Source organism: Candoia aspera, chromosome 4 (genome assembly GCF_035149785.1).
Source record: "Candoia aspera isolate rCanAsp1 chromosome 4, rCanAsp1.hap2, whole genome shotgun sequence".
NCBI classification, from domain to species: domain Eukaryota; kingdom Metazoa; phylum Chordata; class Lepidosauria; order Squamata; family Boidae; genus Candoia; species Candoia aspera.
In genome coordinates this window covers 113,293,853-113,308,554 of record NC_086156.1, presented here as the reverse complement: position 1 = coordinate 113,308,554, position 14,702 = coordinate 113,293,853, and the positions used below count along the sequence as shown (strand labels likewise).

At 39.4% G+C, this 14,702-nt stretch overlaps 1 protein-coding gene across 1 annotated transcript in view; it reads right to left on the bottom strand.

Moving 5' to 3' along the window:
* LOC134497167 (uncharacterized) overlaps positions 1 to 9,432 on the bottom strand; it is a gene marked incomplete at its 3' end in the record, with an annotated part of 206,844 nt that extends 197,412 nt beyond the window's left edge. Inside the window, exons 1-3 of the mRNA XM_063302848.1 lie at positions 9,322 to 9,432; positions 3,105 to 3,224; positions 2,395 to 2,449 (exon numbers count right to left, since the gene is read on the bottom strand). Of these exons, the coding sequence (XP_063158918.1) occupies positions 2,395 to 2,449; positions 3,105 to 3,224; positions 9,322 to 9,432 (286 nt within the window). The remainder of the gene's footprint in view (positions 1 to 2,394; positions 2,450 to 3,104; positions 3,225 to 9,321) is intronic.
* Between the last annotated feature and the right edge of the window lie 5,270 nt (positions 9,433 to 14,702).

Here is a 14,702-nt window from a genome sequence, read left to right as displayed (position 1 = left end):
GGTGAGGAGACAATTTTTTCTAAACCACCTAGAACATGACTTTCCCTGGAATTGACTTGAGAACCCCGATCTCTGTTCCTTTGCTATTATAAGTATTATAACATGACCGCATTTAGGCTACCCTTGGCCTGATGTTTTTAGGCCCTATTTTCTGGCTTCTGCCCCCTTCCTTGGTGTCACACCACACCACACTCTTGCAGGTCTTGCAGCATCCTATTTTATTAGTAGATTTCTACTCCTAGAAGAGGAAAATGATTTTAAATGTATTTAAACTTTCAAATGCCTATGTTTGTGGGCAGTTGTGTATGTGTTTGTGTGTGTGTGTGTGTATGTGCATATATGTAGTACATCTATGGAGATAGGGAGAGAGGATGTATAGACACAGAAACAAATGCACCCAAAGAGGGAGAGGGGCAGATCTGCATCTCAAGAGAGTAAATGAGGGTTCAACTTCAAAACCCATAAAAGAATTAAGAGTTCTAATTAATGAATCCAATTTTCTATTTCCCGATACTTTTTGAGAGCAGAACTTGAGAACAATTTCCTTTGCTGTCTTTCAGGAGGATTAAAAAAAAGAAAAGAAACTATTCAATTTATATTCTGTACTGAGATTTGCCATTTTCTTCCTATCCAAATGGAAAACAGATCCCAGAATGCCCAGGCCAAGATCAGCTCTTTGTTCCTCTTGGCACTCAGGCAGCTTTCTCAGGTCCCTCTCAAGTCTCCTGGGAAAATCCAGCCTTCTGGGGCTGAGCTGACTTGCAGAGCGGCTCTGAGCAAAGGCAGGTTTTTGCCAGGCTTCCAATTGCACTGGCGAGGAGGACAGGCATCTACCTTGTTTTCCAGGATGGTAACTGAGGTGGAGAAGAAATTTCTCAGGAGATCTAAGCAGGTCTAGTGAGAATTCCAAAGCAGAGATTTCCTCAATATGTCTATGACCGTTCAGATATTTAGGAGGATTATTCCAAAGTTTCATTTCCTGACTTCTGCCATGGTACTAGATGACTACATCCTATTCCAGTGTTTTTCCTGAAGCCAACTTGTAAACAGTGAAGGTGAAACTGGAATCTTCAGGCCATTTTTTTTTTTTTCATTTTCTTCCAGGAAACTCTCTAATTTTATACTTGGAACAAAAGAGTCCTAAAGTTCTGACTAGATGGCTGATTTCTTCCTCTCATGTACAAATACAGAAGAAATCCCTCTGCCAACTTTTGGTGATATTAAGAGAATGGAAGGGAATTAAACTGCAAAATAATATATTAAGGAAGAATTGTAGGTAATGAATCCGTATTTCCACCTCTAATTAAATTTTAACTTTTTTTAGACACCCCAGTTTATTCTAAAGCCCTGAAATTTCCTCCTTCTCCCCCACTCAAATGCTAACCAGGTTCTCTGCAGATCAGCTGTGGGCTCCCACTTGCTATGATGTGTGATGCATCTCAGTTCAAATATACAAATTCAACCTCTGTAACTGAATGAACTTGCAGGGCTGCTCGGAGGAAGGGAAAGTTCTTGCCTGGCTTCAGATTCCCTTCCTCTCACTGTGCATCTTGCACACTAATAGGCTGCCGTGTCCTCCGGCTTCAGGCTGCTCATTTGCAGATAGACTTGGCTTTTGGAGTTGTCCCTGGAGATGGTGAAGCGCCTCTTGACTTTGTCTGAGTACTTAATGTATGCAGTGTCATAGTCTATACTGCATATGTGGCCCATTCCGGTCCTTTTCAGGTAAATGTCCCATCCAGTTCATACCATAACTGCTGAAAGAAAGAAAGTAAGGAGGAAGAGAGAGATCTTGATTCCTTCTTATACCAGATTACCCACTGCTTCTTCCAAGATCAGCTGTGGGCTCTCACTTCATACTGTGGAGATTTATTTGCTGCTTCTCATTCCAACTACACAAACTCAACCTTCTGTGACTGAATCAACTTGGGGAGCTGCTCTGAGGAAGGGAAGGTTTTTGCCAGGCTTCAGACTCACTTCCTCTCACTGTGTCTCTCTCGCACAGTAATAGACTGCCGAGTCCTCTTGCTTCAGGCTGTTCATTTGCAGATAGAGTTGGCTTTTGGTGTTGTCCCTGGAGATGGTGAAGCGTCCCTTCACTTTGTCCGAGTAATAGATATTTCCTCCATCATAACGGATGTTTGCAACCCACTCCAGTCTGTTCCCTGGAGCCCGTCTCATCCAGTGCATCCAATGGCTGCTGAAGGTGAACCCAGAGGCTTGGCAGGAGAGGCGGAGGGACTCTCCAGGCCTTCTCACATCCCCTCCAGACTCCACCAGCTGGGCCTCTGACAGGACACCTAAAATAAATAAATAAATAAAGGTGTTTCAATGAGATCTCCTGAATACAAAAACAGATAATAGAAGGAAACTCTGTAGAGAGAGAAGAATTACCTTGGAGGACTACTAATAAGGACACCAAGTTTAGCCAGGGGACCATTTTTGCTCCCTCCAAGAAATGGAGGGAAATTGATAGGAAAGGATTCAGGAAACTGCACAAACTTTGGGTTGGTGGGTGTTGCCTAAAAAGGGAAACCATAGGCCTTCTTTAAAGAGGAAATTGTCTGTTGATTTGCATATCACTTGGGATAAAAGAGCCCCTCAGGACATTGAGTTACAGTTACAGTCACAACGCACTCCAGTCCTTTTCCTGGAGCCTGCCTCACCCAGTCCATCCAGTAGCTGCTGCAGGTGAATCCAGAGGCTTGGCAGGAGAGACGGAGGGACTCTCCAGGCCTCCTCACGTCCCCTCCGGACTCCACCAGCTGGATCTCTGATAGGGCACCTGGAAAAAAAAAAGTCCTTCACTCAGACCTGCTGCATTTTAACACTAACACACACACACACACACACAGAGATATACAAAATGGAAAAGATTTTTGAATAGAAGGTAGAATTACCTCTGAGTAGTAAAGTTACCAAGTTTAACCACAGGATAATTTCTGCTTCCTCTAAGGAATGGAGGGGAACTGACTGGAGAACATTCAGCAAAAACACAATCTCTGTGTTTGTGGTTTTAGCCTCAGAAGAAGAATGATATGGCTCATTAAAAGAGGAAGCTCTTTGTCAATTTATATATTCCTCTAGATAAGAGGATCACTCACTCTTTTGACCTTGACACTTCTTTCAATAGACGTTGCACACGTAGCTTCAAGATGAAGGCTGGTCTGAGGAACATCAGAACAATCATCTTCATCCTCATCATGTTCATCATCAACCTCATCCTGTATAACAAGGACAGGGTTATGGTAGAATAAACAAAAGAATGTAATGCAATGTCTCATGTTATCAGGAAAGTTTTTCCACATTCAACTTTTAGGATGACAAACCCCCAAGGATTAATTCAAATAAACCCACATGAGGGTGCCTTACATTTCCTTAGTGTGCGTGCTCTCTCTCTCTCTCTCTCTCTCTCTCTCTCTCTCTATATATATATATATATATATATATATATATATACATACATACATACATACATACACACACACATACATACACAAACACACAAACATACACAAACACACAAACATATATATTTAATGGAAACAGAATTAATTGGGTGGAGACACAGTCATGAAGCATGATTTGCAAAGCACAGTAATTGGGTTCCTCCCATTCAGCAAGGACATCCATCTGAAAATATGAAAACGTGAATAAATCACAGCTTTTCAGACATGCTTGATTTTCTTAGCAGAAACTTTGTTTTGGCTAACAGTAAATTTATTTTTTCAATCTTTTAGGAGCAAACCTGGTAGAAGGATGATTGTCCTGGAGAACTTCATGCTTCAGTATTGTACTGTAATGTCTATAGTATTTATTAAGATACAACCAAATAAAACCTGGCTGAAAACAGTAATTTTCAGTTACCAGCAGCAGCAGTAGCAAGCTTGTTGTTGTTTATTCATTTAGTCGCTTCCGACTCTTCGTGACTTCATGGACCAGCCCACGCCAGAGCTTCCTGTCCGTGGTCAACACCCCCAGCTCCCCCAGGGACGCGTCCGTCACCTCTAGAATGTCATCCATCCATCTTGCCATTGGTCGGCCCCACTTCCTTTGTTTCTCAGCAAAGTTTGCCTCACAGGTTTACCTCACAGGTTTCTCAGTAAAGTTTACCTCACAGGTTTACCTCACAATTTTCTCAGTACAGTTTACCTCACAGGTTTACCTCACAGGTTTCTCAGTAAAGTTTACCACACAGGTTTACCTCACAGGTTTCTCAGTAAACTTTACCTCACAGGTTTACCTCACAATTTTCTCAGTAAACTTTACCTCAAAGGTTTACCTCACAGGTTTCTTCTCTAAAGTGTACCTCACAGGTTTACCTCACAATTTTCTCAATAAAGTTTACCTCACAGGTTTACCTCACAATTTTCTCAGTACAGTTTACCTCACAGGTTTACCTCACAATTTTCTCAGTAAACTTAACCTCACAGGTTTATCTCACAGGTTTCTCAGTAAAGTTTACCTCACAGGTTTACCTCACAATTTTCTCAGTACAGTTTATCTGACAGGTTTACCTCACAATTTTCTCAGTAAAGTTTACCTCACAGGTTTACCTCACAATTTTCTCAGTACAGTTTACCTCACAGGTTTACCTCAGAGGTTTCTCAGTAAACTTTACCTCACAGGTTTACTTCACAGGTTTCTCAGTAAACTTTACCTCACAGGTTTACCTCACAATTTTCTCAGTACAGTTTACCTGACAGGTTTACCTCACAATTTTCTCATTAAAGTTTACCTCACAGGTTTACCTCACAGGTTTCTTCTCTAAAATGTAGCTCACAGGTTTACCTCACAATTTTCTCAATAAAGTTTACCTCACAGGTTTACCTCACAATTTTCTCAGTACAGTTTACCTCACAGGTTTACCTCACAATTTTCTCAGTAAAGTTTACCACACAGGTTTACCTCACAGGTTTCTCAGTAAACTTTACCTCACAGGTTTCTTCTCTAAAGTGTACCTCACAGGTTTACCTCACAATTTTCTCAGTAAAGTTTACCTCACAGGTTTACCTCACAGGTTTCTCAGTAAAGTTTACCTCACAGGTTTACCTCACAATTTTCTCGGTACAGTTTACCTGACAGGTTTACCTCACAATTTTCTCAGTAAAGTTTACCACACAGGTTTACCTCACAGGTTTCTCAGTAAACTTTACCTCACAGGTTTCTTCTCTAAAGTGTACCTCACAGGTTTACCTCACAATTTTCTCAGTAACGTTTACCTCACAGGTTTACCTCACAATTTTCTCAGTAAAGTTTACCTCACAGGTTTACCTCACAGGTTTCTCAGTAAAGTTTACCTCACAGGTTTACCTCACAATTTTCTCAGTACAGTTTACCTGACAGGTTTACCTCACAATTTTCTCAGTAAAGTTTACCACACAGGTTTACCTCACAGGTTTCTCAGTAAACTTTACCTCACAGGTTTCTTCTCTAAAGTGTACCTCACAGGTTTACCTCACAATTTTCTCAGTAATGTTTACCTCACAGGTTTACCTCACAATTTTCTCAGTACAGTTTACCTCACAGGTTTACCTCACAATTTTCTCAGTAAAGTTTACCACACAGGTTTACCTCAGAGGTTTCTCAGTAAACTTTACCTCACAGGTTTACCTCACAGGTTTCTCAGTAAACTTTACCTCACAGGTTTACCTCACAATTTTCTCAGTACAGTTTACCTGACAGGTTTACCTCACAATTTTCTCATTAAAGTTTACCTCACAGGTTTACCTCACAGGTTTCTTCTCTAAAATGTACCTCACAGGTTTACCTCACAATTTTCTCAATAAAGTTTACCTCACAGGTTTACCTCACAATTTTCTCAGTACAGTTTACCTCACAGGTTTACCTCACAATTTTCTCAGTAAAGTTTACCACACAGGTTTACCTCACAGGTTTCTCAGTAAACTTTACCTCACAGGTTTCTTCTCTAAAGTGTACCTCACAGGTTTACCTCACAATTTTCTCAATAAAGTTTACCTCACAGGTTTACCTCACAATTTTCTCAGTACAGTTTACCTCACAGGTTTACCTCACAATTTTCTCAGTAAACTTAACCTCACAGGTTTACCTCACAGGTTTCTCAGTAAAGTTTACCTCACAGGTTTACCTCACCATTTTCTCTGTAAAGTTTACCTCAAAGGTTTACCTCACAGGTTTCTCAATAAACTATACCTCACAGGTTTACTGCACAATTTTCTCAGTAAAGTTTACCTCAGAGGTTTACCTCACAGGTTTCTCAATAAACTATACCTCACAGGTTTACCTCACAATTTTCTCAGTAAAGTTTACCTCACAGGTTTACCTCACAATTTTCTCAGTACAGTTTACCTCACAGGTTTACCTCACAATTTTCTCAGTAAAGTTTACCAAACAGGTTTACCTCACAGGTTTCTCAGTAAACTTTACCTCACAGGTTTCTTCTCTAAAGTGTACCTCACAGGTTTACCTCACAATTTTCTCAGTACAGTTTACCTCACAGGTTTACCTCACAATTTTCTCAGTAAACTTAACCTCACAGGTTTACCTCACAGGTTTCTCAGTAAAGTTTACCTCACAGGTTTACCTCACAATTTTCTCAGTACAGTTTACCTGACAGGTTTACCTCACAGGTTTCTCAGTAAAGTTTACCTCACAGGTTTACCTCACAATGTTCTCAGTACAGTTTACCTCACAGGTTTACCTCACAATTTTCTCAGTAAAGTTTACCTCACAGGTTTACCTCACCATTTTCTCTGTAAACTTTACCTCACAGGTTTACCTCACCATTTTCTCAGTAAAGTTTACCTCAAAGGTTTACCTCACAGGTTTCTCAGTAAACTTTACCTCACAGGTTTACATCACAATTTTCTCTGGAAACTTTACCTCACAGGTTTACCTCACAATTTTCTCAGTAAAGTTTACCTCACAGGTTTACCTCACAATTTTCTCAATAAAGTTTACCTCACAGGTTTACTGCACAATTTTCTCAGTAAAGTTTACCTCAGAGGTTTACCTCACAGGTTTCTCAGTAAACTTTACCTCACAGGTTTACCTCACAATTTTCTCAGTAAAGTTTACCTCACAGGTTTACCTCACAATTTTCTCAGTAAAGTTTACCTCAAAGGTTTACCTCACAGGTTTCTCAATAAACTATACCTCACAGATTTACCTCACAGTTTTCTCAGTAAACTTTACCTCACAGGTTTACCTCACAATTTTCTCAGTAAAGTTTACCTCACAGGTTTACCTCACAATTTTCTCAGTAAAGTTTACCTCACAGGTTTACCTCACAATTTTCTCAGTAAACTTTACCTCACAGTTTTACCTCACAGGTTTCTCAGTAAACTTTACCTCACAGGTTTCTTCTCTAAAGTGTACCTCACAGGTTTACCTCACAATTTTCTCAGTAACGTTTACCTCACAGGTTTACCTCACAATTTTCTCAGTAAAATTTACCACACAGGTTTACCTCACAGGTTTCTCAGTAAACTTTACCTCACAGGTTTACCTCACCATTTTCTCTGTAAACTTAACCTCACAGGTTTACCTCACAGGTTTCTCAGTAAACTTTACCTCACAGGTTTACCTCACAGGTTTATCAGTAAACTTTACCTCACAGGTTTACCTCACAGGTTTCTCAGTAAAGTATACCACACAGGTTTACCTCACAGGTTTCTCAGTAAACTTTACCTCACAGGTTTACCTCACCATTTTCTCTGTAAACTTTACCTCACAGGTTTACCTCAGAATTTTCTCAGTACGGTTTACCTCACAGGTTTCTCAGTAAACTTTACCTAACAGGTTTACCTCACAGGTTTCTCAGTAAACTATACCTCACAGGTTTACCTCACAATTTTCTCAGTAAAGTTTACCACAAATCATGGAGTAAATGAATTGGGAAGCACCATCTAGCTAATCCATTGCAAACCAACACTATCAGGTGGTCAGCCAGATCCTCTCTCTGGAACGCCATCCATGAGAGATTATTTGAACCAGACTGAGGCAAGTCTGCCGTCTTCTTCATTTTACTCTAGGTAGAGAGACATGCAAAGATGCAACGTTTCTCACAATCGGCTTTTTACTAGTTCTGTGTTCTTTTTGATAGGATAATTTATTCTTAGTGTTGCTTCTGCATCTCCTGTCATTAAGTCTTATTGGATTACTCTGGTTATCATTCAGATGAGACATGGAGTAAAACATTATTTTACCTTTTGCTCCATTCCTTTATTTCTCCAAAGTCTCTTCCCATTTCAATAAATGAAACTCCCCTTCATCCTCTCAGGCAAGACTGAAAGGAGTATTGCTCACAGAGAAAAAACCAACCAAAGTCACTGAAGACTTGCAATGGCCATATAGTGGGCCTTCTAAGGGAACTGTGGCAATGCATCTGGTCAGAAAAGCACAGATGTCACATCCTCTGTTGAAGCCATGCATTAAACTCCAACATTCCTCCACTTGTTAACATGCAAACAAAGAGCACATCCCAGTGCTCCTCCCCCCTTTGAAAATACTGTATGTCATCCTTCCTCCTTTCCTTAGCAAGGCTTAAACCTGATTTGACCACCTTGAGGCCAAAGGAACCCCCCAGCGAGCCAGAACCTTGGAATTTCCCACTCTGCAGGCAACACCCCTCACCTTTCCTTCATCCCTCTTCCTTCTATGAACTGGAACATGATGATCGTTGCTTGCAATAAAGGGTGATCTTTCTCCTTATCATTGCTTTCCATCCGTTGCATCTATGACAGTAAGTTAACTTTTTGTCCCTGATTTTTTTTCAGAATTATCAATCGGTAAAAAGAAGACCAAGATTGTTTCATCCAGTGACGCATCTCTCATCCATCCTGGCTTTCCTCAAAGAAAGAGGATTGGCAGTTAGCTCTTCTCCTCTCCTCTCCTGGCCTCTCCTTTCTGAAGTTTGTGGCATATTGCAGGGGAATATTTTTTTTACATTGACTCCTTTATCATCTTTATCAAACGATCCTTTGCTGAAGAGCATGAGACATAGCATAGAATATTACCCTTTCTTAACTGATATGTATTAAATTACTATTGAGACAACTGTTTCTATCCTTTTAAGAACCTCTTTATCCCTCCTTCATTGCATATAGGACCACTGCTGTTTAATCTCTGCTTTAGCCTCATGGAAGCAGCAGAAGAGGGAGGCAAGTCACAGTTACAACCGCAGGTCTTATTTCAGCCATTGTCAGACCTTGTAGTGTGCTCTCTTTGTGCCATTGCTCCCTCCTTCTGACTGTAGATGGACAGGTTCCCCACACCTTCAATTTAATTCATCCTCTATCCTCCCAACCCATTCCAGTCCTTTCCTGGAGAGTGTCTCACCCAGCACATCTCATCGCTGCTGAAGGTGAAGCCCGAAGCTTGGCAGGAGAGACGGAGGGATTCTCCAGGCCTTTTTATATCCCCTCCAGATTCCACCAGCCTCAGCTCCATTTGGACATCTGGAAAGGAAATATTGATATTCAGACTTTACCCATCTTGCTCCGGTCCATTAATTTCTACCATATAAGAGCCCTTTAGCTTCCATCCCTGGATGGAAGAACCATCACCTTGGAAGGCTGCTAAAAGGGAAATGAGTTGGAGCAAAAGGACAATTTTCCTTTCTCAGTGTTTCAGAGAAGACGTTCCAGGCAGTCTGGGTCTGGACCTCTAGCTACAGCTTGAGGAGGGAGGAGAAGGAGGCATATAAAGAGGAAGGGTGTCTCTGCATTAACATACACTTCAGGATAAAAGAGAAGCAGAGCTTCTTGGTAGATGACCTTGGTAGTCTGGACACTTTGATGAATCCCTGCCTCTCAGGCAGGTAATTCCTGAATATATGGAATGTGTATTGCACAGTTTAGATCTTTAGAACAATTATTCAAAAGTTTGATTTCCTACCTGCTTCCAGGATATTGAATGATGATATCCCATTCCAGAATTCCTCTCTGGATAAGGAGAAGATGACTTGAGATCACCCATATGTCCTCCAGCTAGTGGCTCCTCATGAGGAGGCCACAACACAGCAGTCTCCAGCAGGTTTAGCCCTCTGGGAGAAAAGGGAATCACCACCATTTTGCTCAAGCCACAGATGGCACCTTTGAAAGGACACCCAGTGTTCCTTAGTGTAAAATTGGTGATCGTTACAGATGGTCTAAGGGTAGAGATGGATCTGAAATAAGAGTTTGGAATTAATTATCAGAACCTTCCCCATAGGAAACTTTTAAAATTATTGTAAAATTTTCTGTTGTAGAGGGAGCTGTAATTGCATTGAGTTTTCATCCAAAAATGGTGGAAATGATCAGCCTCAGAAGTGTCATCCCCTCTGAATACACCCTTTATACTGGCTCCATATTCAGGGGGATTTTGCAGACCATCAGTGCCCCCTAGTGGAAAACTGGAGAAGATGAGGCAGAAGTCTTAACCCTCCAAGGAGATGCCTGTATTCTAATCAGAGAAGGGAGGTAGGAAGAAGTTACTGAGCTCCGGAAGACCAAAACAGGTCCAGTGAGAGAGGTGGGGAAAGAATCAGGGCTTGTAAGAATTAGGGCTGTGTAATAATTTCATTATTACAGCAACACATTTTGCTGCTGACAACAAAGGAAATAGAAATGAAATTAAGGTATGCAAAACAAAGAGACTTTGAATTTGCTAATAAACCAGGAAAATGGCTGGCTTATAAAATAAGAAAAGATAGGGAGAATAAAATGATTATTAAAATCAGGGAAAATAATGAAGACTTAGTTGATAATAAAAGAATCAAAAAAGCATTTTATATATATTTTTTCACACATATGAAAAACATGAAATTTCATTAGATAAAATTGAGGAATATTTAAATAAGCAAAATCTCCCCAAACTCTCACAAACTCAAGAAGTGGTAATTAACAGTCCAATATCAAATCAGGAAATAATAGAAGCTATAAAGAAAATCAAAATAGGAAAAACACCGGGACCTGATGGTATATCATCAGGATACTACAAACACTTTATAGAACAAATGATAAACCCTTTTAGAGATTTATTGAATTGGATTATAGATGGATCAAAAATCCCAGAGAGATGGATTGAAGATAATATAACACTTATGCCAAAGGAAGGACAAGACACAACTCTAACCAAAAATTATAGACCAGTATCAGTGTTAAATAATGACTAGAAAAATGTTACTTCAATATTAGCAGAAAGACTAAAAACAATTCTACAAGAAATTATTGATCAAGATCATAGTGGTTTTTTGCCAAAAACACATTTGAAAGTTAATCTATGAACCGTCATCGACATTTTGGAATATGGACAAGATCATAACGAATGCCAAATAGCTTCAATATTTTAAGATGCTGAAAAAGCATTTGACAATCTGACCTGGTGTTTTATGATTAAAGTTTTAGAGAAAATGAAATTTGGGAAATCATTTGTGAAAGGGATTGAAGCAACATACACAACACAAAGAGCTAAGACTATAGTGAATGACGAATTGACAGATAATTGCAAAAAAGAAAAACGAACAAGACAGGGATGTCCCCTATCACCTCTCTTATTTATTCTAGTCCTAGAAGTCCTGGGTAGAGATATAATAGGGGATGGTCAAATAAAAGGAGTAAAAATTAAAAAAAAAAAAAACACAGATGTATAAATTAAAAGCAATTGAAGATGACCTAGTGTACATATTACAAATCCCCTAGATTCTATAGAACATTTGTTTAAGAAAATAGAGGAATTTGGAGAGTGGCAGGATTTAAGGTAAATAAACAAAAAACGAAAATGTTAGGTAAAACATGACTCAAAAACAACAAGAAACTTTAATAACTAATTCAGGTTTTACAATAGAAAAAAAGATTAGATACTTAGGAGTAATATTATCAACAAATAATATAAATATTATTTCAAAAGAATTATGGGAAAATTTGGAAGGAAATAAAAATTGATATGGAAAGGTGGCGAAAATTCCAACGATCTTTGCTCGGAAAGACATCCATAATCAAAATAAATGTATTACTGAAGATTCTATTTCTTTTCCAAACATTACCAACTCTAATTAATGAAATAAATTTAAAGTATGGCAAAAAGATATCTCAATTTTTATTTGGCAAGGAAAAAGAAGGTCAGTCAATTTAAATTATTACAAGATGCTAAAGAAAGAGGAGGGTTGGGGTTACCAGATCTTAAATTGTACTTTGAAGCCTGTTGCTTTCTGTGGATAAGAGAATGGTTAATATTAGAAAATCCAAACCTTCTACAGCGAGAGGGACATGAACTCAGATGTGGGTGGCTGCATCCTATGGACTGAAAAAGCAAAAATGAACAAAGAATTGAGAAATGATACTATTAGAAAAGTATTATTGAGGGCTTGGGATAAATATAACAGTAGATTAATACAAAAAATACCAGTGTGGATATCGCCACAAGAAGCTTTTGCAAGGAGGGAAAGTTCAGAGGATTAGATAAATTGGTTAATATAAAAAGATATAATCAAATATGAACAAGATACACCTAGGCTAAAAACAAGAGAAGAAATAGAAGGAGAAGGACACCGGTGTCATTGGTTCACATATATGCATTTAAATGAACGATTTAAATGAGATAAAAAATATATAAATTTAAAAAAGAAAAAACCTGATCGAAAAACAGTTATCTATAAATAATGAGCATATTATGACAAAGATGTAGAAAATGTTATTATAATTATATCAAGAAGATGAACAGGTCAAAGAGTGTATGATTAATTGGGCAAGAAATTTTGGATATAACATTTTATTAGATAAGTGGGAAACGATGTGGACAAAGCATTTAAAATTTACTTTGTGTTATCATTTATTGGAAAATTGGAAAAAATTATCTACAGATGGAACCTAACCCCACAAAAATATGCAAAATTGTATAAAAAAGTTTCTAATGTATGTTGTAAATGTTCACAAAGGGAAGGAACATTTTACAAATCACTTTGCCTTCTCCCAGTTGGAATGCGAGAAATGCATGAAAATGAAGGGACAATCTTCTCTCACCCCTAAATTTGAATATAATTTTGGATAATGGAGATACACTATCCATTCACATAATATGGATTTTCTTAAAAGAATTTTGAAATTTTGGGCAATTCCTTATAGGAGTCAAGACAGGAGTGTTGAATAATTCTTACCTAAGATATAGAGCAAGGTTACATTTTATAAATAAAAACCGAGCATTCCCATGTGGAAGTTCTGGTGTTGATTTTCATAAATCAAAGATCAAAAACTACAAGGTGAGACCATAGGAGTTATTTCAATATTTATTTTCCATTTAATTTCCCCATTGAGCAAAGACGCTGAGCGATTCCAGCCTTTCTCCCACCCGGAAGTTATTGGGGAGGGCGGCAGGTGGGGAGGGGTTTTCCTAAACCACCTAGAACATGACTTTCCCTGGAACTGACTTGAAACCCCCGATCGACGTTCCTTTGCTATTCTAAGTATTATAACACGACCGCAATTAGGCTACCCTTGGCCTACGGTTTTTAGGCCTTATTTTCTTATTTCTGCCCCCTTCCTTGGTGTCAAACCACACCACACTCTTGCAGGACTTGCAGCATCCTTATTTTATTACTACATTTCGACTGGTAGCAGAGGAAAATGATTTTAAATGTATTTAAACTTCCAAATGCCTATATGTGTCTGCATGCATTCTTGTCTGTGTGACTTTTTGTGTGTACATATATGCAGTACATCTATGGATAGAGGGAGTGAGGATATATAGACACAGAAACAGACCCACATAAAGAGGGAGAGGGGAAGATCTGCGTCTCAAGAAAGGGTAAATGAGGGTTGAACTGCGAAACAAATAAAATAATGAAGAGTTCTAATTACTGAATCAATTCTGTATGTCCTGATACTTTTTGAGAGCAGAACATGAGAACAATTTCCCTTTGCTGTCTTTCAGGAGGATTAAAAAAAAAAAAGACCCTATTCAATTTATATTCTGTACTGAGATTTGCCATTTTCTTCCTAACCAAAAGGAGAACAGATCCCAGAATGCCCATTCCAAGATCAGCTCTTCCTCCCTCTTGGCACTCAGGCAGCTTTCTCAGGTCCCTCTCAAGTCTCCTGGGAAAATCCAGCCTTCTGGGGCTGAGCTGACTTGCAGAGCGGCTCTGAGGAAGGGAAGGTTTTTGCCAGGCTTCAGACTCACTTCCTCTCACTGTGTCTCTCGCACAGTAATAGACTGCCGAGTCCTCCGGCTTCAGGCTGTTCATTTGCAGATAGAGTTGGCTTTTGGAGTTGTCCCTGGAGATGGTGAAGCGACCCTTCACTTTGTCCGAGTAGTAAATGTTACTGGAACCTGGATTTATGTATGCCACCCATTCCAGCCCTTTTCCAGGGGCCTGTCTCACCCAGCTCATCCAAGAGCTGCTGAAGCTGAATCCGGAGGCTTGGCAGGAGAGACGGAGGGACTCTCCAGGCCTTCTCACGTCCCCTCCAGACTCCACCAACTGGACCTCTGACAGGACACCTAAAATAAAAGTTGTTGTAATGAGCTCTCCTTTATGCAAGAATAAAAATGGAAAGAACCAGAACAGGAGGGAATCAATTACCTCTGAGGACTGCTAATAAGGAAACCAAATTCAGCCACAGGATCATTTTTGCTCCCATTAAAGTATAGAAGGGAATCAACAGGAAAGGATTCAGGAGAGGGCACAAAGGATGTGTTGGTGGGTGTAGCCTGAAAAGAGACACCCTGGGGCTCCTTTAAAG